This window comes from Notolepis coatsorum (assembly GCF_963971535.1).
Source record: "Notolepis coatsorum genome assembly, chromosome: 5".
In the NCBI taxonomy this organism is placed as follows: Eukaryota; Metazoa; Chordata; class Actinopteri; order Aulopiformes; family Paralepididae; genus Notolepis; species Notolepis coatsorum.
The window spans coordinates 162,646,476-162,673,050 of record NC_140169.1 but is presented as its reverse complement, the minus strand read 5'-3'; the positions used below and the strand labels follow the sequence as shown (position 1 = coordinate 162,673,050).

Below are 26,575 nucleotides of genomic sequence, written 5' to 3'. Positions count from 1 at the left end.
TTTTTTTTTTTATCATTGTACATATTAAAGTGTACAGGGGACAAGATGCATCCTTGTCATACACCCTTCTCCACCGGGAAGTCTCTTGATTTCTCCTTTCCAATTCTGACATTAGCCTTCTGCCTCCAGTATAAGTTGGCAATTATTCTTCGGTCAGAAACTGGTATTTCAAATTCGTCCATTGTTCTCAATGTTGTATGTTCAACTCTGTCGAAGGCCTTTGTGAAATCAATGAAGCAAATATACAGCTTCTTCTGTTGGTCTATACATTTTGCCAATGATTCTGAGTTGGCATATTGCATCTCTTGTTCCTTTTCCTTTGCGGAAACCCATTTGGCTATCCAAGAGCTGATGTTCGATTATGGGTTATATTCTGTTCTTGATGAGCAAGAACCCAGATTCGGCTCAAATAAGGGACTAAACACGTTTCGCAATTATGCCACATCAATGTGGAACGCCCTACCCAAAGCTGTAAAGGAATGTGGATCACTACCCACTTTCAAAACCTCTCTCAAGAGACACCTACGGGAGACTGCAATTCAACACTGGCCCCTGTAAATATCTTAACCCAACCCCCTCCAATGTACAGTTATTTACCTAGTATGGTTTTGTCAATAGTCCAATGTACAATTTTGTTTGTTTGTACAGAGTCTCCCCCCCCTCAATGTACAGTTTTGCTTGCTTATACAGTGTGCCCCCCCCCCCCCCCCCCCAACCACCTCCAATGTAAATTACCCAGTATGGTTGTCAATATCCCAGTGTACCCAACCCCCCCCACCCAACCTCCTCCAATGTACAGTTTCTACGTTAAATGTATATACTCCCTTTTCTTGACTCCTTCTGTATCACAAACAGTACTGTATTTGCAAATCTGGTATGTCATAAATGTATAGATGTAGCAGTACTGACTATCTGTATGTCATGTATGTCATATATGTCCTGATGAATTGAAAATGGGGGACCCTGGTGGAAACAAGACGAAAGTCTTTCTCTGGTCTGCATCCCCTTAACAATTGTGTGTATTGAGCTGTACTGTATTGTACCCATTCTGCAATCTGTTAATAAAGTTTTCAATCAATCAATCAATCAGCATAGTAGGTAGTAATATAGGCAAGGTAGATTCCTGAGTAGGAGAGTGCATACTAGTTCATAATAGTAAATAAATACTAATAGTATATACTATTTCAGATATTGGTTGAAGAAGTGTCGACGATGGAAAATTGGGCGTGTTTTGGCTGTCCTGACTGGTGGTTTCTGTCCTGACTGTGGTGGTTTTGGCTGTCCTGACTGCGTGTAGCTTAATCCCAGCGGAAGAGTGCAAGAGCGCTTCCGCATTTTGCCCTGATTGGCCGCGGTAACGCCCTCCAAATGCGCATTTTCTTTCCCCCCGCTCAGACGCCGAAATGGAATGCATGTAGTACATTGCAACACAACGCAGCATTTCCGCGTACATTGCAACGTAACACAACGCAGCTGTCAACTTGACAGCTGCGTTGACAGTGTCAACTGTACTTTACATATTATCCAAACGAGGACCACATGTTATTTCCGCCGAAATGGAATGCATGTAGTACATTGCAACACAACGCAGCATTTCCGCGTACATTGCAACGTAACACAACGCAGCTGTCAACTGTACTTTACATATTATCCAAACGAGGACCACATAATGTTATTTCCCTGTACATTGTAAGGTTAACACAACGCAGCTGTCAACTGTACTTTACATATTATGGAATACATGTATATTATCGCGACGCGATTCACTCGCAACGCCATAATGTTATTTGCCTGTACATTGTAAGTAACGTTAACACAACGCAGCTGTCAACTGTACTTTACATATTATCCAAACGAGGACCACATAATGTTATTTCCCTGTACATTGTAAGGTTAACACAACGCAGCTGTCAACTGTACTTTACATATTATGGAATACATGTATATTATCGCGACGCGATTCACTCGCAACGCCATAATGTTATTTCCCTGTACATTGTAACAATAACACAACGCAGCTGTCAACTTTACTTTGTAACATTGTTTTTTCGGTCATTCATAAAATTGATTGAATGAAATTGATTGAATGAAAATAACAGATTGCAGAATGGGTACAATACAGTACGGCTCAATACACACAATTGTTAAGGGCGTGCAGACCAGAGAAAGACTTTCGTCTTGTTTACATCAGGGTCCCCCATTTTCAATTCATCAGGACATATATGACATACAGATAAACTGACAGCCCTAATTACAACCTTTATTTAATGGTTAATATTTTGATAAAAGGTAATTTACTATATTTGTATGGCATTTACACTTAAAAGTAGAAAAACAAAAGTAATCTGTAAAATAATAGTGAATTTCCTGTGAAAAAACATTTATTTTTTACAGTACGTTACACACAAATGCTACATTATGACAAATTTTACAAAGAAAGTATATTTAGATTCAAAGACTATTTTAATAGCTTTCTTTGAATACACGGTTTCTCTCCTGTGACGTACAAATGTTCAACAAAACCATCAACATTGACTCAGCTAGACCTCTTTGTTATATCTGCAGCGCTAACAGAAATAAAAACAACCCAGGCCTATGTTAAAGTGCAGCTTGGCTTAGAGGATAATGTCTTGTATGAACTACCAGTAATATAAATCATATTAACAACAAAAATGTGTTCCATCTTCATGTCAGATGATTTTCAAAAAGGAAAATGTACTCTGTCGTCTACTCTAAGCCATCCTAGGTTGTCAAAGTGGGCAGGGGTGAGGGGTTCTAGACCCATGTCAATCATGTACCTGTTGCACGGCTGCGGCGCGGCTGAATAACAGTAGCAGTGATCGCCTGCTGCGTCCATCGCGTGTATGTGTGCTAATATGTGATTAATATGAACCAAAGCGTCGAACCAAGCGGGGATCTCATGCGCATGCGCGCGAGCACCTGGGCGAAGGAAAAGGAAATGCGCATTACCGTACTGGCGTATGGCGAAGAATGCGGAAGCGCTCTTGCACTCTTCCGCTGGGATTAAGCTACACGCGTCCTGACTGCGTCTATTTGAAACCCAAACGGTTCGTGCTTCCGCGTTCGCGTTTTCCGCTCTGATTGGCCACTGACCTACGCTAGTTTTGTCCCCCCACCCCCCCCCCCCGTATGAGCGTAGAAATAATGCGTGGAGAGCGAGCCTCGCACACACGCACTTTGAAATGGGTATCACAGTAGTACGCCCTACTGTAGAACATGACATATTAGCATGACATCTGGTTTGGTATCACAGTAGTATGCCCTACTGTAGAACATGACATTAGCATGACATCTGATTTATTAATGCCAATACTAGGGACAAACGCAATTGGCACAAGTGTAAATCATGGATTAGTCACTCAGTTTTAACATCCGCTGACTTAGCTCACCTTGTTCGTCTGCTGGCTGTGGAGCCTATGGTCACAAGTTCAAATCACTCTTGGTTCAATTTTTTTTTTTTTTTTTTTTACATTTAATTAATTTATCCACTCTGGTTGGATGGTGTGTATGTATATGTATGTATTGTGCTGTATAATGACAATACATTCGAAGCTGTCTGACGCGCCACTGTCGTGTCCATAGGCAGCGTAGCGATTTCAAAATGAGATTCGATTCAAATGTATTGTCATTATACAGCACAATACATACATATACATACACACCATCCAACCAGAGTGGATAAATTAATTAAACGTAAAAAAAATATACTTGAACCAAGAGTGATTTGAACTTGTGACCATAGGCTCCACAGCCAGCAGACAAACGAGGTGAGCTAAGTCGGCAGATGTTAAAATTGAGTGACTAATCCATGATTTACACTTGTGCCAATTGCGTTTGTCCCTAGTATTGGCATTAATAAATCAGATGTCATGCTAATATGTCATGTTCTACAGTAGGGCGTACTACTGTGATACCCATTTCAAAGTGCGTGTGTGTGAGGCTCGCTCTCCGCTCACTCTCCACGCATTATTTCTACGCTCATACCGGCGTCGGCAAAACTAGCGTAGGTCAGTGGCCAATCAGAGCGGAAAACGCGGAAGCACGAACCGCTTGGGTTTCGAATAGACGCGTCCTGACTGGTGGTTTCTGTCCTGGCTGTGGTGGTTTCAGCTGTCCTGACTGGTGGTTTCTGTCCTGGCTGTGGTGGTTTCTGCTGTCCTGACTGGTGGTTTCTGTCCTGGCTGTGGTGGTTTCAGCTGTCCTGACTGGTGGTTTCTGTCCTGGCTGTGGTGGTTTCGGCTGTCCTGACTGGTGGTTTCTGTCCTGACTGGTGGTTTCTGTCCTGGCTGTGGTGGTTTCTGCTGTCCTGACTGGTGGTTTCTGTCCTGACTGTGGTGGTTTCAGCTGTCCTGACTGGTGGTTTCTGTCCTGACTGGTGGTTTCTGTCCTGGCTGTGGTGGTTTCAGCTGTCCTGACTGGTGGTTTCTGTCCTGGCTGTGGTGGTTTCGTCTGTCCTGACTGGTGGTTTCGGCTGTCCTGACTGGTGGTTTCTGTCCTGGCTGTGGTGGTTTCAGCTGTCCTGACTGGTGGTTTCAGCTGTCCTGACTGGTAGTTTCTGTCCTGGCTGTGGTGGTTTCATCTGTCCTGGCTGTGGTGGTTTCGGCTGTCCTGACTGTGGTGGTTTCTGTCCTGGCTGTGGTGGTTTCGTCTGTCCTGGCTGTGGTGGTTTCGGCTGTCCTGACTGTGGTGGTTTCTGTCCTGGCTGTGGTGGTTTCGGCTGTCCTGACTGTGGTGGTTTTGGCTGTCCTCCTTACTGGTGGGTAAAGGTGTTTGGATTGAAATCCCTCGTCTTATGTCACGTCATGTTGTGAAAATGTCAGTTGCTGCAGCGGGCGTTTCAGCTGAACATAAGTCCACGGAGAGAAGAGTTATACAAGTTAAATGCAATGGAAATCTTGGTTATGCTATCCTTGCATTCCATGACCGTGTGTAATTTGTCATTAATAAGATTGCCCATATCTTCCAAAGGGGGGGGGGACACACTACAAGCTCGACATGCAGCCTCTTGAAGCTTTACATTTTAGGCAGGACACGGATTTATCTTGAAGAATCGAGGCAAATTTGGCCATTTTGGCAGAACACATGGATGACTCTATGGCTGTACCAAATAAAGTATATTTTATTACAAAACTAACATTTGACAATTCATCATATAAAAGGCATGATACAAGTTTACATTCAAATCTCTGGGGGAAATAAAGAGCACTTCATAAATAACAATGATCGGTCGTCAATAGCAATGGCTTGAAATTCCCAAATGGACTACTCTCAAGAAGACGGCTCTGTAAATACTTTCTTCTTAAGGTATTCCTTCCACGAGTCCTGCGTTGAGAGCTCCATCGAGTTCCATTCGAAGTGAGGGATCTATCCGAACGAAGACATGAATTAGTGACAGGGTATTTCAGACATTATACAGTTTTGTGCTGATAAATGATGCCATATATTAGCCACCCAACAACTGCCTCTCTGCACTGCTGCGGTCAGGCAAGCGCTACCAGAGTCTCATGGCCAGTACATAGACTCAAAAGGAGCTTCTATTGATTGATTGAAAAGTTTATTAACAGATTGCAGAATGGGTACAGTACAGTACAGCTCAAAACATACAATTGTTAAGGGGATGCAGACCAGAGAAACACTTTCGTCTTGTTTATATCAGGGTCCCCCATTTTCAATTCATCATAACATATATGACATACATGACATACAGATAGACAGTACTGCTACATCTATACATTTATGACATATCAGATTTGCAAATACAGTACTGTTTGTGATACAAAAAGTGTCCAGAATAAGAGTGTATATACATTTGACGTAGAAACTGTACATTGGAGGAGGTTGGGTGGGTGCGGTTGGGTGGGGACACTGTACACTGGAATACTGACAAAGCCATACTTGGTCATTTACTGTACAACTGGGTTAGGACATTTGTAGGGGCCAGTTTTGAATTGCAGTCTCCCGTAGGTGTTCTTTCAGAGTGTTTTTGAAAGTGGGTAGTGATTTACATTCCTTTACAGCTTTGGGTAGGGCGTTCCACATTGTTGTGGCATAATTGCGAAACGTGTTTAGCCCTTGTTTGAGCAGAATCTGGGTTTAACATGATTTGTGGAGCTCCCTCTGGTGTTGTGATCGTGGTATTCACTGACCTTTGGGAAGTATTTTGACATGTACATGGGTACCTATCCCCAGGAAAGCGCTACCGGAGTCTCATGGCCAGTACAGAGAGACTCAGAAGGAGCTTCTATCCCCAGGCAAGCGCTACCGGAGTCTCATGGCCAGCACAGAGAGACTCAGAAGGAGCTTCTATCCCCAGGCAAGCGCTACCGGAGTCTCATGGCCAGCACAGAGAGACTCAGAAGGAGCTTCTATCCCCAGGCAAGCGCTACCGGAGTCTCATGGTCAGCACAGAGAAGGAGCTTAAACACTCAACACTACACCATATTTTATCTATTTATTACTAAAAGATTTGCACTACATCTCTACCTCGTTCTTTTGCATTTTGTACTTTAGTTTTGTATATTTTGTATAGTGTTTGGTCTTTATTCTTTTTTTTCCCATTGTTTTTCCGTTTTTTCTCCCCTCCCAATGTTAGTCGTTATGCCAATTCCCAATCCCCTTCCTGGTCGTTGCGCACTCTACCCCCTACCGTCGGTCTGGGAGGGCGGAGACTATCACATGCTTCCTCCGACACATGTGTACCTAGCCCACCACTTCTTTTCACCTGGCAGCGCGGACTCTCACTGGGAGAGTGTAATGTGTGGAAGGTCACACTACCTCCCTAGTCCAGATCCTTTCCTCGCTGTGCAGGCGCCCCGACCGAACTGTAGGAGTCGCTGTTTACAACGACCCGGACCCACCCACCGGCTTCCCTCCCGCTGACTCTGCCAATCGAGCCAGTATGACGGCCGGCCAAGCCGGAGGCAACGCTGACAGCTGGATTCGATACCAGTGTCTCTTGCGTTGGTGATGAGCGCTTAGTCCGCTGCGCCAACCAGCCGCCTGGTCTTTATTATTATTATTTTTTTTAAACTTTGGCCATTCCACTGGCTCTTTTTGCGTTTATCGCTCTTTTCTCTGGTCAAGTGTGACCGACAGAAACAGGTTGAATGGGGGTACAGATGGGGGGAAGACACTCTGAGAAAGTTACGGCTTTGTCCGGGAATCGAACTTGCTACCCCAGATCCGTGACGAGCACGGTTGTCCCCGGCGCCGAAATAGCGCTCGAGGTACGCGGTGAGCTACTGGAGCTCCCCTGGTCTTTATTCTTTTAACTTTTTCTTTTACTGTATGAAGCACAATCTCAGGAGGCTCACACAGAACCAAGCATTTCACTGTAATATGTGACAAACAAAAACAAAACTTGATATTATTATTCGCTCACCTGAAGAACATGATATCCCATGATTTCAAGGTGTCTCTTTCTCATCGCGGCTTCACCTTTCATATGACGTGTGGAGTTTTTGCAAAAGGACCTCGAATCCAAGAAGTCTATGGCAACACTGAGCAGGAGGTGAGACAGCGATGTTAGAAATGCTTCATTCTTTGACACTTAGGAGAATGCCCAACATTTAAAGGAACACGCCAACATTTTGGGAACTTAGCTTACAGTCTTCTCCAGAGAGAGACAAGATAGATACCAGTTTCCTCTCTGTGCGTTCAATAGAAAGCTATCTGGCTGCATGTTAGCCTAGCTTAGCACAATGAATGGAAGCGGACAGTGCCATTGTCCAACTAACACCTCTCCCGAAGGCTAACCATCTCTGGAGAAGACGATGAGCTAATTTCCCAAAATGTTGGCGTGTTCCTTTAAGAATTCACATGTTATTCCTGTGCCCCTGGACATATGGTTAAAGGTGCAGTATGGAGTTTTGAGAAAGACACTTGTTTACATTTGCAGAGCCTGGCTGCTACTATAATGTAATTCTTTGAATTTTATCATACATTTAGAAATCAAACGGAAGCCTAGCAGATGCTATATTTGTAAACACAATTTCTGGCCCTACAATTGTAAATAACAACAAACGTAAAATGGTAACTCAAGAGTTGAAAACATATCCAACAAAATGACATACTGCACCTTTAATATTGTGTTTCATACCGGTTATCAGTGAGAGAACAGAGAATAATGTTATGGCTCCAGAGAGTTAGTCGGTCACTGTCCAAGCAGCAGCAGCCCCAGGTCTTACTTCCAATAGACCTGTTCGCCGTTTACAAACATACCGTGTTCGGGGCGGGCAGGTAGCGCAGCGGACAAAGCGTCTGTCTACCACCGCAGAGACACTGGTATCGAATCTAGGTGTCAGCGGTACCGCCGGCTTGGTCGGTCGTCCATACTGACACAATTGGCAGTGTTAGCGGGTGGGAAGTCGGTGGTGGGTATCCTGGTCATTGTAAACAGCGACTCCTACAGGTCGGTCAGGGCGCCTGCACAGCGAGGGAGGGAACTGGGGGAGGTAGTGTGCCCTCCCACGCGTTACACTTCCCCAGTGAGAGTCCTCGCTGTCGGGTGAAAAGAAGCGGCTGGCTGACTCCGCATGTATCGGAGGAAGCATGTGATAGACTTCAGGGCTCCCTAGACCGGCAAGTGGGGGGCAAATGCACGCAACGACCAGGAAGGGGAGGGGGGAATTGGCATAACGACTAAATTGGGATGGGAGAAAAATACAGAAAAAAGGAGGAGAAAAAGTAGAAAAAAAAAGAAAAAAAACATACCGTGTTCGAGCCAATCAGCAATACCAACTGAGTCACGTGACTAAGTTGCCTCGGACCCGTGCGAGCTGCTGCCCAAAAGAATACAATGGGGCTCTATGGAGAAACCATGGCACTCTCCTGACTAAAAGTTGTTTCAAACTAAAACGGCTGGATGTCATTTTGCCAAATCAGCATGGCTGTTGAGTCTTTCACCTTTTACATATCTAGCTTTGGCATGGATTGATTGTTTAAATTGCTAGCATGGCTAACAAATGCAAATATATTGTAGTCTGCGCCGTTGTTCTGACCAGGATTACGTTCCTTTCTGCTTCGGGTCTGCGCGCGCATATTCGTCATGACGTCGTCGATGAACAGGTCTATACAACGCCACGAATCGGAGGGTTCGCTCTCGATTCCTAGCTGTAGGTGCGTATTCACCAATATCGACTGAACCTGAACCGTCTGAACTGTCCTCCAGCGCACAGAAACTAACACGTGAATTCTTTCAAATCAGTCCCATTCCCTTTTTAACTTTGCAATCCGGTCAACGTTTTGGACATTCCCACCGTTGAGCTCCGGGACGCAGGTTGCTCGCGTCCTTCTCCGGGGCTTTGAATCCCCAGCTAACCCTCCCGCTGTCGGAGATCTGCAGTGCGTTTGAGTCACTGTAGGCCACGGGTCGACCCAGCTGGTCCAGAACACACTCGAAGTCTGGAAGGGAAGAGTAAGAATTTCTCACTACAGAAACACTGTACATTCAGTGAACCAGCTGTCAAATACATTAGATTAGATTCAAATGTATTTGTCATCATGCAGCACAAGTACAGTACAACAAAAAGAAGTTTGGCATCCAACCAGAATGCAAATGTAAATACTGCGTACTACTGAGTAATAGTGCTAATCAGATGTATGTACAGAGTTGTAGTATTAATATGCATGTAATATGTATGCAATATCGACAGGCATTTTACTCAGCAAGGCATTCTTCTCTTTCTGAGAGTGCCTTCCTTCCAGCCAAAACAAATTCCGAAGAGGCGACCAAGGACATAACCCACAGAGCTGATAAGACTTTCCCAGCTGTCGAGAAAGCAGAATGAGGCCCTCCCTTATATGCAGGTATGTACAGACAGATGTGGATATGTATATATATATATATATATATACACGGTAAGAATAAATATAGATATACTAACTGTATATACAGTATTTACAGCATTATTGTACACGCTATCATGCAGAGTTAAGTCTAGTCAAGTCTGATCAATCAAAAGGCACAACCTGTAGAAGGATTAATATGTACAGATGTGTCCTTCTCGAAAGGTGCAAAGGAATGTGTGGAATTGAACCATCATTATTAGAATTAATTGTTTTTAGATGACAGCCCATCAGATGTCACTCACCCTGCTGTGTATGAGTAAGGGGTCAAGGGTCAGCACTAGGGCTGAGCCCAAAGGTTCGGACCATCGTTCGTTACGTTGGCATTCGAATTCTAAATCAAGATTTGAATGTTTTATTAAAAAAAACTTTTTATGAGTCTATTCATTCTGTTTAAACCAATGGGGTTTTTCTTCACAGTTGCAGATAAGATTAGGCAACACTAATATTATAGTATTCAAAAAAACCGATGAGTTATATTCATTAAAGAAAGTTGATTTAATAAAGAAAAAATACTAATTTAGGTGGCTGGGTGGCGCAGCGGACATTGCGCTCTGGACGTTGTGGACAGCGACTCCTACAGGTCGGTCAGGGCGCCTGCACAGCAGAGACAGGAAAATGGCGGGGGCAGTGTGAGCCTCCTACACGTTACACCTCGCCAAATGAGTCCGCGGTGGCAGGTGAAAAGATGTGACAGGCTGCCTCCACATGTATCGGAGGGGACATGTGATGGGCTTCTGTCCTCGCTACAACCGGCCAGTGGGAGGCATATGCAAGCAACGATCAGGACAGGGGAGGGAGAATTGGCACGAGAGGCAAATTGGGATGGGGAGAAAAATCACAGAAAAAGGAGGAGAAAAAGTAGATACAAAAAAAGAAAATACTAATTTAATCAGATGAATCACTTTATTCAAAATTAGGATTTCGTTTATAAAAAAATAATAATAATTTTTTTTATTATTAAAAACGAAGGTTCGAACATCCGTTCGAAAAACCCTGACGAAGTTCGAATCCCAAAAACAGGCTTCGGGGACAGCCTTAGTCAGCACTGTCACTCACCCACTGTGTAGGAGTACGGGGTCAGCACGGCCACTCTGCAGTAGTTAATCCCACCCAGGACCTCGGCGAGCATCTTGTGGATCTGCTGCTGGACTTGGCTGATGACGCCGCCCCCTGGACGAACAGAATGACACATGGTGGTGATGTTATGGATACCTGGTACTTCGCTTTAATGGTTTCGTTAGTCACATTCACCCATTCACTCACACACAGGGTTCCCACAGACATTGCAAAATGAAATTCACGTACTTTCAAGTACTTTTCCAAGCACTATTTTTCATTTTAAAAAGGGCATTTAAAAGGATCCAATTCACTTTTAACACTTTGAGTGCCAACGGCGAGATTAGTCGTCCTAACTCGCCATGCGTTGTGTGCCAATGACAAGTTCTCGTTATTTAATCGTTATTTCTTTTATTAGCAATATCCATTCATTTTGCATCCATCCAGCCTGACGTTATCATTGTGAATGGGTCTGAGCTCGAAAAGGGCAAATACCGCCGCCTGTCGTCTCCCGGATGGTAATGCACATCATTGGATTGGATTGGGTGGCCATGTGCATCAGAAAAAAAGTCCGGTCCAGGGTTTTCCCATCTCTGGCATGCAGTATCGTGTTACCAGATTGACTGAGGACCCTCAGAGCAGCGTCGATTATGTGTTTCGGACTAGAACATGTGAGGTAAGGACTCTATTTTACCAGTATTGGGTTAACACTTTGATCGCCGGGGTTAAATTCATAATTTACCATCCCTCGCCAGCCCTATTTAACATGGAGAAGTTCCCCTTCTTTGCAGGGCTATAACTTTTTAAATTTTATTGCTAAATTGACATTACTATGGCCCATTCAACGTCTTATATCTATTGTTCAGGGTGTAGCAACGTTATACTTTTTCATTCACATATTCATACTAAAATACGGTCTAAAGTATAAGTATGTTTTTATCGTTTTCTGCAGCTTTCTCCAGAACTTGATTTATAGCCCTAAATGCATTATATTGATGATCAAATACAGTTTGGTAGGAATCTGTGCGAGAAAAAAAATTTCAAATGGACGTACTTCTAGAAGTTACTACGTATGATCTGATGATGACCGGATGGGGGGGGGTCATTTATAATTCCGTGGGCAACGTTATATCATTCATCTAGTGTGGGTGATATGATCATTAGAGCAGTTAGTATAGAAGACATTACAAAATAACGCTGAAACTCACCGTAGCTTCCTCTCGCCGTTGGGAGATGAGCGTGGAACAGAATTTTTTCTATTATGGGATGTCGAAATATCCGATCCATTTCCAAGTTGTATAATAGTATATACGTCCAAATCATGTTGTTTATCGAGTTATTGGTAACGGATCACTATCCGTCGTGATCAGCTCGAGTCCTGGGACTATTACCGAGTGATCGGACCAAATTGAAATGAGCACCAGCTTCCACTTCCTGTTTCTTCCCTGGGCGATCCGCCGATCGGCCACCAGATGGCGCTCTTGAACCGAGATGTTTTTTTTCATAGCGATCACAACGTGTCTGTGTGTGTGTGCGTGTATGACGTTAGCGCTGACCAGGTCATGGATAATAGATTTTTCAGCCCGCTTCTCTAGCGTGCATAAGTACACATTGTAAGATTCTGATCAAACTGGCCAGTATCACGTCTTCGTCTGTTTGGCCCTCCATCCAATTCCTCTGCGTTGTGTACTTTTAATGGTCCTGACGTCTCCGATACTGGTAGATAAGATCCTTATCTCCCCCGTTAGTGCAATCCATAAACCATACTAGTTCTCCACCGCCGTAAGAATTCGACACTTCGACACCGTGAAATACCTTATGAGGAGAAGCGTTGTTTTATTGCTATAAACAGAACCTCATAATCAGATGTTATCAGATGTTATCAAATTGTATCGTCCTTGAAGAGTCTATTCTAATGATCTCTCGGTGTGTTCAGATTGTCCTTTTGTTATTCAGTCCAATAGTGGTCCGGCCTAGTCGTTAGCCTGAACCCTCCTCGTGTTAGCCGAAGCTAATGATGTCGTGGCATTCTTCCTCCTCCCCCCCCCCCCCCCCCCCCTCTCTCGTGATAAGAGGAGAGAGAGTCCTCTGTGTGATCTCAGTCCTACTCGCTCTCGGTCAGATTCTAGTCTGAGTCAGATTCTAGTCTGCCTTACACCCGGAAACACCGTTCGACTCAGATGTTCGTCGTCGCAACGACGGCCCCGCCTTCTGGTTGTCATGCGACGTGTTGTCATGACAACTGCTTTAACCTTTACACCATTCAACTTTCATTAAGATGAACCTCTCTCCCTCCTGGGCCTACAGTACACTCTTATCAGTTTGTTCCTGCGAGGAATGCAAAACATTGGGCTGACTGCTAAACATTCTGCTGGCTACTGGACCACTGTTCTATCACTCTCTTCATAGGCAAACCATGCACATTTTGATCTCTCTGACCCGGCACCGTTTTAGCTGTGGTCATCTCCCCCCAATCTATACATCACATACATTGAATAAACCCTGTTTCTCTCATTCCCCCCTTTGATTCTCAATCAACCTTCAGAATCAACAGACTACTTGGTTTTTCAATTAATTATACACAAAAATAGACTCATAACAATGAGGGCCCCGCCGTCTGCTGTTTTCCTTTTGTTTTCCATTACCCGCATCACACCTAAACCAGAAAGTATAAACCACGGTCATGGAGGAGAGAGAGAGAGAGAGACAGAGAAAAACACAGATTGCAACTTTTCAGACGACACACCTAAAACCCTTCGGCCGCCCTATTAGGTACCCCACGTCCAAATCAGAGCGCTCCCTTCCCTCTTACAGTACACCTCCCATCTTGGGCCGGTTCCGTCTTCTAGGGCAAGGGCCCCTTTCAGTGACGGCTCCTTTCCTGAGCTGGTCCCCCTCCCAGGGCGCGGTCCCCTAGGCAAAAATGTCTCCCCTGGTCTGCTACTGCTCAGTGTCTCTGGCTGTCCTCTCCACATCTGCTCCTCCACCGCCGCCGTCTCCTCTCTCTCGTCGTGGATATCTGTGTACCAGGCTGCGGTGCCTGGCCCCTGCGGCTTCCTCCTCCTCCAGTCTGTCCTCCTGGTCATCTCCATCGCTGTCGGTGTCATTCCCCCCTTGAAAGCAGAAACACAACACCGGCAGTCGTCTGTCCATTCGACTTCCCTTGTTTTGCTATTAGTCTACCACCTTCTCAACACCCATATCTAATCCTACAGGGCTGTTCCCTGTTTTGTTGTCTTCCGGCGTGACACCAGCAGCTAAACGATACCCACTCGGCGCTCTACGTTTGTCCCACGGGTGACCCCCAGCGCGCGCCAGTTCTTTCTGGTGACGTGTCCCCTCAAGACTCTGCCTATTTATTAGGTGTGAGAAGGCCCCACTGGAATTCAAACTCCCTCTTTATTCAATAATTAACCCATTCAAATAACTGCACCATCTCTGTGCTAAATATTCCCCTATGGGTAATAAAAACTCCCCAGCACTACCCCCCCTCCGCCACTAGGTGGCGACCTACTCCTCCTCGATGGTGTTTTAGTTGACGTGTCACTTCCTGGTTCTTTATCTGTTGTTCCCCTCGTGGTGCTCACGGCCATTTTGTATCATCCTCCTCGTGGCCCCTTTTGCGGCCATCTTGTCTCGCTCATAATGGCTACTCTCTCAAACAAACAAACGCTGCCCTCCTTTTTCAAGGCCTAACAACAAAACAACTTCCTTAGAGTCTCGTCGGCCAAACAGGTCATAATGATGTCTGCAGGTCACATGACAATAGATGATCTACTAACATGCAAGTACTGAACAGGTCAAAAATAGACTGAATGCCAAATGACGGTAGGTCTGAAAAACGTAGGTAGATTCTCCCGACTCACAGTCCCGCGTTCCCGCCTCTTGCGAGGAAAACAACACTTATATTACAGACCAACAAAAATGGAATTAACCCCTTAGAACACTGCCTTCCTTCACCGGCCCGTTTGTTTTTCATTCCCCGTAGATAAAACCCATCTTGGTTTATCAAAACACCATCGCTCTCTGCTCATATTATCACAGCTGGCTTCTCTGTCGCTACTTATTTACGGATGCACTATCTTCGTTCGTTTTTATTTGGCTTAAAAGATCAAAACAACCATGTGTGCACAGTGAACTCACACCTTTCTCCGGAGCGCTGTTTCTCCTACAGCGCTGGTCCGCCTCATGACCGCTCGACTCGACGCTCTCTCCCAGGGCTGGCCGGCCTTGCTTCGATCATGATTCTCCCACACATTGATGACTGTTGTCCACTGTCGCCCCATTATTGAAAAAGTCTTTTTCCGTTGTTCTTATCTCTTGCAAATCCGGCTGTCATCAACAACCAACTGTTCCCGTTGTTTTAATCTCTTGCAAATCCGGGTCACGGCACCAACTGTAAGATTCTGATCAAACTGGCCAGTATCACGTCTTCATCTGTTTGGCCCTCCATCCAATTCCTCTGCGTTGTGTACTTTTAATGGTCCTGACGTCTCCGATACTGGTAGATAAGATCCTTATCTCCCCCGTTAGTGCAATCCATAAACCATACTAGTTCTCCACCGCCGTAAGAATTCGACACTTCGACACCGTGAAATACCTTATGAGGAGAAGCGTTGTTTTATTGCTATAAACAGAACCTCATAATCAGATGTTATCAGATGTTATCAAATTGTATCGTCCTTGAAGAGTCTATTCTAATGATCTCTCGTGTGTTCAGATTGTCCTTTTGTTATTCAGTCCAATAGTGGTCCGGCCTAGTCGTTAGCCTGAACCCTCCTCGTGTTAGCCGCCCCCCCCCCCCCCCCCCCCCCTCTCTCATGATAAGAGGAGAGAGAGTCCTCTGTGTGATCTCAGTCCTACTCGCTCTCGGTCAGATTCTAGTCTGAGTCAGATTCTAGTCTGCCTTACACCCGGAAACACCGTTCGACTCATAGATGTTCGTCGTCGCAACGACGGCCCCGCCTTCTGGTTGTCATGCGACGTGTTGTCATGACAACTGCTTTAACCTTTACACCATTCAACTTTCATTAAGATGAACCTCTCTCCCTCCTGGGCCTACAGTACACTCTTATCAGTTTGTTCCTGCGAGGAATGCAAAACATTGGGCTGACTGCTAAACATTCTTCTGGCTACTGGACCACTGTTCTATCACTCTCTTCATAGGCAAACCATGCACATTTTGATCTCTCTGACCCGGCACCGTTTTAGCTGTGGTCATCTCCCCCCAATCTATACATCACATACATTGAATAAACCCTGTTTCTCTCAACATATACTATCGATAATCTAGCGTTTTGAAAACGATTCATAAATCAGCCGAAAAATTACAACGTGTTTTGTGTATTCCACTAAAGGGCTATTATCGCATAATTTCTCTGAAATTACTAGAACTCTCCGAAACTATACTCGTATTCAAAGCGGTATAAACGGAAATGTAGTATGTACCAATGAAAAAACAATCCGTTTTGTACATGTTGACTGCAAGCAAGTCATTGATAAGCGAGGGGTGTTTTAGACCCATAGCCATAATTTAAAATATAGTTTCAGCATTCGCAAATATCCCCGACCTCCCATTGACTAAAGCGCTGGCACTCAAGGGGTCATCTGGTCAAAGGGGCGTGGCACCCAATGTTCTGACAATTAGTTACACTTTAGATAAGAAAAATGCTATTTCTTGATTCAGAACAATTTTATCATGGATGACCAAAACTTTCAATGCGAATGGTTGATTTGAATTCCAAGGACCTTTTAAGCACCTTGTTAATTTTCAAGAAATTCCAGACCTTGAATTTATTTAGTCAAAAATCAAGCACTTTAAGCACTTCAAGGACCTTGTGCGAATCCTGCACACAATCACACTCTGACGGTGTAGACTACCACATGCTGCCCTACTGTCGGTCTGGAGACGGTGTAGACCATCACATGCTGCCCTACTGTCGGTCTGGAGAGGGTGTAGACTATCACATGCTGCCCTACTGTCGGTCTGGAGAGGGTGTAGACCACCACATGCTGCCCTACTGTCGATCTGGGGAGGGTGTAGACTACCACATGCTGCCCTACTGCCGGTCTGGGGAGGGTGTGTAGACTATCACATGCGATCGGACCAAATTGAAATGAGCACCAGCTTCCACTTCCTGTTTCTTCCCTGGGCGATCCGCCGATCGGCCACCAGATGGCGCTCTTGAACCGAGATGTTTTTTTTCATAGCGATCACAACGTGTCTGTGTGCGTGTATGACGTTAGCGCTGACCAGGTCATGGATAATAGATTTTTCAGCCCGCTTCTCTAGCGTGCATAAGTACACATATACTATCGATAACCTAGCATTTTGAAAACGATTCATAAATCAGCCGAAAAATTACGTGTTTTGTGTATTCCACTAAAGGGCTATTATCGCGTAATTTCTCTGAAATTACTAGAACTCTCCGAAACTATACTCGTATTCAAAGCGGTATAAACGGAAATGTAGTATGTACCAATGAAAAAACAATCCGTTTTGTACATGTTGACTGCAAGCAAGTCATTGATAAGCGAGGGGTGTTTTAGACCCATAGCCATAATTTAAAATATAGTTTCAGCATTCGCAAATATCCCCGACCTCCCATTGACTAAAGCGCTGGCACTCAAGGGGTTATCTGGTCAAAGGGGCGTGGCACCCAATGTGTTAAATGCTAATATTTAGGGGGGAAATTTTTATCCAATATTTATGGCTTAAAACCAATTTCTGACAATTAGTTACACTTTAGATAAGAAAAATGCTATTTCTTGATTCAGAACAATTTTATCATGGATGAACAAAACTTTCAATGCGAATGGTTGATTTGAATTCCAAGGACCTTTTAAGCACCTTGTTAATTTTCAAGAAATTCCAGACCTTGAATTTATTTAGTCAAAAATCAAGCACTTTAAGCACTTCAAGGACCTTGTGCGAATCCTGCACACAATCACACTCTGACGGTGTAGACTACCACATGCTGCCCTACTGTCGGTCTGGAGACGGTGTAGACCATCACATGCTGCCCTACTGTCGGTCTGGAGAGGGTGTAGACTATCACATGCTGCCCTACTGTCGGTCTGGAGAGGGTGTAGACTACCACATGCTGCCCTACTGCCGGTCTGGGGAGGGTGTGTAGACTATCACATGCTGCCCTACTGTCGGTCTGGGGAGGGTGTAGACTATCACATGCTGCCCTACTGTCGGTCTGGGGAGGGTGTGTAGACTACCACATGCTGCCCTACTGTCGGTCTGGAGAGGGTGTAGACTATCACATGCTGCCCTACTGTCAGTCTGGGGAGGGTGTGTAGACTACCACATGCTGCCCTACTGTCGGTCTGGGGAGGGTGTAGACTACCACATGCTGCCCTACTGTCGGTCTGGGGAGGGTGTGTAGACTACCACATGCTGCCCTACTGTCGGTCTGTCTGGAGAGGGTGTAGAGACTACCATATGCTGCCCTACTGTCGGTCTGGGGAGGGTGTAGACTATCACATGCTGCCCTACTGTCGGTCTGGGGAGGGTGTAGACTACCACATGCTGCCCTACTGTCGGTCTGGGGTAGGGATGGGAATCGAAAACCGGTTCCCATTGGGAACCGGTTCCTAATTGGCCGATGCCTGGAACCGTGTGCCTCCCTTGACTTTCGATTCCCTTATCGCTGCCAGGTTTTCAAAACAACGTTAGCATGTAGCCATGGCAGACTTATTTGATTCCTTAAGGGCTCGAAAATTGCCTGGATTTTGGTAATATGCTCCCGAAATGCTCCCGCTGTTTGGCTACTTCTATGTGCAGTGAAAACTACTTGAATGCTTTAGAACCTAGTCATTGATTTAGGTCAGGGTGAGCTAAAATTAGCCGCGGAGCTAACGCTATTTAACGTGAGCTAACGCTATTTAATCAAGCTCACAAAGAGAGATAAACAGCTGACAGCGGATAGTACAGGTACAAATACAATAAAGCAGCAGGTGGGGGCTGTTGTGTAAACCTTGTACTCTTTAGTTCACATATAATAAGAGCCGCAGTGGTTGTTTACAAGTCTACACTGTAAGCCAGGAAGTACCGAGGTGGTGCAACATACAAATGTGTCCGTGTAGCAACACAAGCCAATATAGGACAGGGGCCCGGGGAGGGAGCTCTGTCTCTGTGTGTGTGTGTGTGTGTGTGTGTGTGTGTGTGTGTGTGTGTGTGTGTGTGAGACAGAAGTCGGAGGAATAACGACCTGTTATTCAATAGATTAAATTAGTTTAAGAATAAAAAAATAAATACATTTTAAGAGAATCTCAAATACATTATTTTATTTAAGTGTAGGCTATAGTTAATGTTTTATTTTTTACAGTTTTTGTATTTTTCTGACATGGGGGCTCAACAATAAATGATAATCAGAAATGTCAAGTTGCATGTTGTTATTCTAACCAGCTTAGACCCCTACGCTCTGCATCTTCTGGCCGCCTCAGACCTACTCCTATCCAAGCTCCGGGAGGGTCATCAAAGAGAAGTCGCCTATTCTCAGTCCTTGCCCCACAATGGTGGAATGAACTACCCACCCCAGTTAGGACAGCCGAATCACGTCCAATCTTTCGCCGTCGACTAAAGACGCACTTCAACCATTATCTGAATAAAAAAAAATATATCTAACCCTAACTAACCGAACTGTCATGCACTTGTCCTAATAAATAAACTAACCTACACTGTAGCACTCAACACTTTGATGAACATTGTTGCTCAGCTGATAAGAGTTGTGCCCTTCCTGATGGCTTGTCGTACAGAACTTGTAAGTCGCTTTGGATAAAAGCGTCAGCTAAATGACTAAATGTAAATGTAAATGTAGTTCTGTTGCATTTCCAATTTATTTATGTAAATTATAAATTGATCAGGTATCGATAAGGGTATTGATAAAGAATCGAATCGATAAGCAGAATCGATAATGGAATCGTATCGATACAATCCTATCAATTCCCATCCCTAGTCTGGGGAGGGTGTGTAGACTACCACATGCTGCCCTACTGTCGGTCTGGGGAGGGTGTAGACTACCACATGCTGCCCTACTGTCGGTCTGGGGAGGGTGTAGACTATCACATGCTGCCCTACTGTCGGTCTGGGGAGGGTGTAGACTACCACATGCTGCCCTACTGTCGGTCTGGGGAGGGTGTAGACTATCACATGCTGCCCTACTGTCGGTCTGGGGAGGGTGTAGACTACCACATGCTGCCCTACTGTCGGTCTGGGGAGGGTGTGTTGACCATCACATGCTGCCCTACTGTTGGTCTGGGGAGGGTGTGTAGACTACCACATGCTGCCCTACTGTCGGTCTGGGGAGGATGTGTAGACTACCACATGCTGCCCTACTGTCGGTCTGGGGAGGGTGTGTAGACTACCACATGCTGCCCTACTGTCGGTCTGGGGAGGGTGTAGACTACCACATGCTGCCCTACTGTCGGCCTGGAGAGGGTGTAGACCACCACATGCTGCCCTACTGTCGGTCTGGGGAGGGTGTAGACTACCACATGCTGCCCTACTGTCGGTCTGGAGAGGGTGTAGACTATCACATGCTGCCCTACTGTCGGTCTGGAGAGGGTGTAGACCACCACATGCTGCCCTACTGTCGATCTGGGGAGGGTGTAGACTACCACATGCTGCCCTACTGCCGGTCTGGGGAGGGTGTAGACTATCACATGCTGCCCTACTGTCGGTCTGGGGAGGGTGTAGACTATCACATGCTGCCCTACTGTCGGTCTGGGGAGGGTGTGTAGACTACCACATGCTGCCCTACTGTCGGTCTGGGGAGGGTGTAGACTACCACATGCTGCCCTACTGTCGGTCTGGGGAGGGTGTGTAGACTACCACATGCTGCCCTACTGTCGGTCTGTCTGGAGAGGGTGTAGAGACTACCACATGCTGCCCTACTGTCGGTCTGGGGAGGGTGTAGACTATCACATGCTGCCCTACTGTCGGTCTGGGGAGGGTGTGTAGACTACCACATGCTGCCCTACTGTCGGTCTGGGGAGGGTGTAGACTACCACATGCTGCCCTACTGTCGGTCTGGGGAGGGTGTGTAGACTACCACATGCTGCCCTACTGTCGGTCTGTCTGGAGAGGGTGTAGAGACTACCATATGCTGCCCTACTGTCGGTCTGGGGAGGGTGTAGACCACCACATGCTGCCCTACTGTCGATCTGGGGAGGGTGTAGACTACCACATGCTGCCCTACTGCCGGTCTGGGGAGGATGTAGACTATCACATGCTGCCCTACTGTCGGTCTGGGGAGGGTGTAGACTATCACATGCTGCCCTACTGTCGGTCTGGGGAGGGTGTGTAGACTACAACATGCTGCCCTACTGTCGGTCTGGGGAGGGTGTAGACTACCACATGCTGCCCTACTGTCGGTCTGGGGAGGGTGTGTAGACTACCACATGCTGCCCTACTGTCGGTCTGTCTGGAGAGGGTGTAGAGACTACCACATGCTGCCCTACTGTCGGTCTGGGGAGGGTGTAGACTATCACATGCTGCCCTACTGTCGGTCTGGGGAGGGTGTAGACTACCACATGCTGCCCTACTGTCGGTCTGGGGAGGGTGTGTTGACCATCACATGCTGCCCTACTGTTGGTCTGGGGAGGGTGTGTAGACTACCACATGCTGCCCTACTGTCGGTCTGGGGAGGATGTGTAGACTACCACATGCTGCCCTACTGTCGGTCTGGGGAGGGTGTGTAGACTACCACATGCTGCCCTACTGTCGGTCTGGGGAGGGTGTAGACTACCACATGCTGCCCTACTGTCGGCCTGGAGAGGGTGTAGACCACCACATGCTGCCCTACTGTCGGTCTGGGGAGGGTGTAGACTACCACATGCTGCCCTACTGTCGGTCTGGAGAGGGTGTAGACTATCACATGCTGCCCTACTGTCGGTCTGGAGAGGGTGTAGACCACCACATGCTGCCCTACTGTCGATCTGGGGAGGGTGTAGACTACCACATGCTGCCCTACTGCCGGTCTGGGGAGGGTGTAGACTATCACATGCTGCCCTACTGTCGGTCTGGGGAGGGTGTAGACTATCACATGCTGCCCTACTGTCGGTCTGGGAGGGTGTGTAGACTACCACATGCTGCCCTACTGTCGGTCTGGGGAGGGTGTAGACTACCACATGCTGCCCTACTGTCGGCCTGGGGAGGGTGTGTAGACTACCACATGCTGCCCTACTGTCGGTCTGTCTGGAGAGGGTGTAGAGACTACCACATGCTGCCCTACTGTCGGTCTGGGGAGGGTGTAGACTATCACATGCTGCCCTACTGTCGGTCTGGGGAGGGTGTAGACTACCACATGCTGCCCTACTGTCGGTCTGGGGAGGGTGTGTAGACCATCACATGCTGCCCTACTGTCTGCCTGGAGAGGGTGTGTAAACCATCACATGCTGCCCTACTGTTGGTCTGGGGAGGGTGTAGACTACCACATGCTGCCTTACTGTCGGTCTGGGGAGGGTGTAGACTACCACATGCTGCCCTACTGTCGGTCTGGGGAGGGTGTAGACTACCACATGCTGCCCTACTGTCGGTCTGGGGAGGGTGTAGAACTACCACATGCTGCCCTACTGTCGGTCTGGGGAGAGTATAGAACTACCACATGCTGCCCTACTGCCAGTCTGGGGAGGGTGTAGACTATCACATGCTGCCCTACTGTCGGTCTGGAGAGGGTGTAGACTATCACATGCTGCCCTACTGTCGGTCTGGGGAGGGTGTGTAGACTACCACATGCTGCCCTACTGTCGGTCTGGGGAGGGTGTAGACTACCACATGCTGCCCTACTGTCGGTCTGGGGAGGGTGTGTAGACTACCACATGCTGCCCTACTGTCGGTCTGTCTGGAGAGGGTGTAGAGACTACCACATGCTGCCCTACTGTCGGTCTGGGGAGGGTGTAGACTACCACATGCTGCCCTACTGTCGGTCTGGGGAGGGTGTAGACTACCACATGCTGCCCTACTGTCGGTCTGGGGAGGGTGTGTTGACCATCACATGCTGCCCTACTGTTGGTCTGGGGAGGGTGTGTAGACTACCACATGCTGCCCTACTGTCGGTCTGGGGAGGGTGTGTAGACTACCACATGCTGCCCTACTGTCGGTCTGGGGAGGGTGTGTAGACTACCACATGCTGCCCTACTGTCGGTCTGGGGAGGGTGTAGACTACCACATGCTGCCCTACTGTCGGCCTGGAGAGGGTGTAGACCACCACATGCTGCCCTACTGTCGGTCTGGGGAGGGTGTAGACTACCACATGCTGCCCTACTGTCGGTCTGGAGAGGGTGTAGACTATCACATGCTGCCCTACTGTCGGTCTGGAGAGAGTGTAGACCACCACATGCTGCCCTACTGTCGATCTGGGGAGGGTGTAGACTACCACATGCTGCCCTACTGCCGGTCTGGGGAGGGTGTAGACTATCACATGCTGCTCTACTGTCGGTCTGGGGAGGGTGTAGACTATGACATGCTGCCCTACTGTCGGTCTGGGGAGGGTGTAGACTATGACATGCTGCCCTACTGTCGGTCTGGGGAGGGTGTGTAGACATGCTGCCCTACTGTCGGTCTGGGGAGGGTGTAGACTACCACATGCTGCCCTACTGTCGGTCTGGGGAGGGTGTGTAGACTACCACATGCTGCCCTACTGTCGGTCTGTCTGGAGAGGGTGTAGAGACTACCACATGCTGCCCTACTGTCGGTCTGGGGAGGGTGTAGACTATCACATGCTGCCCTACTGTCGGCCTGGGGAGGGTGTAGACTACCACATGCTGCCCTACTGTCGGTCTGGGGAGGGTGTGTAGACCATCACATGCTGCCCTACTGTCGGCCTGGAGAGGGTGTGTAAACCATCACATGCTGCCCTACTGTTGGTCTGGGGAGGGTGTAGACTACCACATGCTGCCTTACTGTCGGTCTGGGGAGGGTGTAGACTACCACATGCTGCCCTACTGTCGGTCTGGGGAGGGTGTAGAACTACCACATGCTGCCCTACTGTCGGTCTGGGGAGTGTATAGAACTACCACATGCTGCCCTACTGTCGGTCTGGGGAGGGTGTAGAGACTACCACATGCTGCCCTACTGTCGGTCTGGGGAGGGTGTGTAAACCATCACATGCTGCCCTACTGTTGGTCTGGGGAGGGTGTAGACTACCACATGCTGCCTTACTGTCGGTCTGGGGAGGGTGTAGACTACCACATGCTGCCCTACTGTCGGTCTGGGGAGGGTGTAGAACTACCACATGCTGCCCTACTGTCGGTCTGGGGAGTGTATAGAACTACCACATGCTGCCCTACTGTCGGTCTGGGGAGGGTGTAGAGACTACCACATGCTGCCCTACTGTCGGTCTGGGGAGGGTGTGTAGACTATCACATGCTGCCCTACTGTCGGTCTGGGGAGGGTGTAGACTACCGCATGCTGCCCTACTGTTGGTCTGGGGAGGGTGTGTAGACTACCACATGCTGCCCTACTGTCGGTCTGGAGAGGGTGTAGACTATCACATGCTGCCCTACTGTCGGTCTGGAGAGGGTGTGTAGACCATCACATGCTGCCCCACTGTCGGTCTGGGGAGGGTGGCTGCCTCCTCCGATACATGTGGAGTCGCCAGCTGCTTCTTTTCCCCCGACCGTGAGGCGTTTCACTGGGAGAACGTAACACGTGCACGAGGTTCACGCCATCTCCCCCAGATCCCCTCCCTGCTGAACAAGTGCCCCCGACCGACCAGTAGGAGTCGCTGTTTGCAGCGACCAGGACACATACCCCACCGGCTTCCCACCCGCTAACACCGACAACTGTGTCCGTAGGGACCACTGACCGAGCCGGAGGTACCGCTGACAGCAGGATTCAACCCCAGAGTCGTCTCTGCGGTGGTAGGAGAGTGATTCTACCGCTAGCGAGGCGGCCCGGGTTACCTCTCTTCTGCAGCTGCTGGCAGAACCCTTCGTGGAACCAGGGGACCTGGAACTCTGGACACTCCAGACACACGGCCCTGTTCACCTCCATCAGGCGAAGTCGGATCCGCATGTTGAGAGCGTCGGGTACGACTGCAGGGATGACATGGCGTCAACATTACCGCTGCTGGACCGGTCTGTGTGATGTACTGTATGCCTGTATTCCCAAATTAATATCTTAAAAGCGATGCCTATCAAATAGAGCTGGGAAATATATAAATATTTATCATCTATCCGTGTTATCATATTGTGGGTGTGTATATACAGTGTATATATATATATATAAAATCATGATAGTTTTGTTGTCTTAATTAATGATATAAAGCAAATGTTCGGAATAATATATATATATAAATATTGAAACAATTCCTTCCGAATATTGTGATATTCATTTTTGCCACACATCACCCGAGTGTACAAAATTAACTTATTAGATAATTCCAAACAAATGAGACGCATACCCTCTAACTGGGAATCCAGCTTGCCAAGAAATTCGACAGTGAAGATTTCCTGAATAATTTCCTCTGGGAAACAGTCGGCCATCGCCAGGGTGTAGGCGAGGAAGACCAGCATGTGGGGGTCCAGGGAACCTGGAGGAAGACGTAAACGAAGTGAGACAAAGTCTCCAAGGAAACTCATCATCATCATTTATTTATTCGTACAAGGAATTACCACGGTTCAACAGTACATATTCATATAATCCACCAAATTCCATGGCCGAAAGGAACAGGAAGAAGAAAAATTCGTATATATGCCTGCCCCTACCTACACACATACAGCACACCGACTTATTGCGTAAAACCAAACAGAATATACCCATTTTGCTAAAATGGAAACATCAACACAACTAAATTAAATCAACATAAAGAATTCCATTGTGTGTATCTATCAGTCAAACTACATATTGCTGCTGGCGGAACAAAATCTGGTAACTCCTTTTTTTTTTTTTTTACTCAGTAGATCATCCTCCATGTGTGTGTGGTTTTACAAAGTCTACACAATGGGAAAACATTAAACCTCGTAACTCTATTCGCCCTCAAATCTGTGTTTGTTTTTTTAATCTGCTGAAAAGTTGGGTTTTTGGAGTTACGAGGTTTTGTTCCGCCAGCAGCGATATTTAGGTTCATTCATTTATACACACACACACGTATCTATACATTTATATAATGTATTATTCTATATTATACTTCTATATACTATATCATTTTATCATTTTTATTATAATATAACTAAATCATACTATTTATACTACACCATATTGGTATACAGTATTATACAATATTTTAATATATTATTATTCTATGGTACGCTGCTATATACTATACTATAAAAAACTATAAAAGAAGGAAGGGTCATCACGTCAGAATACCAGCGTTCTATATCAAGGAAACTATAAAAGAAGGAAGGGTCATCACGTCAGGATACCAGCGTTCTATATCAAGGAAACTATACAAGAAGGAGGGGTCATCATGTCAGAATACCAGTGTTCTATGCTCTGCTTGGTGCCAGACCTATTGGGGCCTGTATAAAAAACATTTAAAAAAAGATATATATATACCAGCTATCTGAGGAAATATACATCAACCAATATATCAAACGTTAGCTAGTTAACAAAGCAACAGATTGAGAATTTTACTTCATGACGAGACTGAATACTAGAGAACAGATGACATGTTACAACAATGGCAGAGGATTA

The 26,575-nt window shown here is 46.7% G+C and overlaps 1 protein-coding gene across 2 annotated transcripts in view; it reads right to left on the bottom strand.

Moving 5' to 3' along the window:
- Positions 1 to 4,021: 4,021 nt before the first annotated feature.
- The window catches only part of fastkd1 (FAST kinase domains 1), a 49,331-nt gene continuing 26,777 nt past the window's right edge, over positions 4,022 to 26,575 (bottom strand). For both annotated transcript variants that reach the window (XM_084315044.1, XM_084315045.1), the window contains 6 exons: positions 25,341 to 25,469; positions 24,841 to 24,972; positions 10,927 to 11,040; positions 9,279 to 9,423; positions 7,403 to 7,520; positions 4,022 to 5,385 (listed from right to left, as the gene is read on the bottom strand). In XM_084315044.1, coding sequence (XP_084171170.1) covers positions 5,290 to 5,385; positions 7,403 to 7,520; positions 9,279 to 9,423; positions 10,927 to 11,040; positions 24,841 to 24,972; positions 25,341 to 25,469 — 734 coding nt within the window. In that variant the 3' untranslated portion in view covers positions 4,022 to 5,289. The remainder of the gene's footprint in view (positions 5,386 to 7,402; positions 7,521 to 9,278; positions 9,424 to 10,926; positions 11,041 to 24,840; positions 24,973 to 25,340; positions 25,470 to 26,575) is intronic.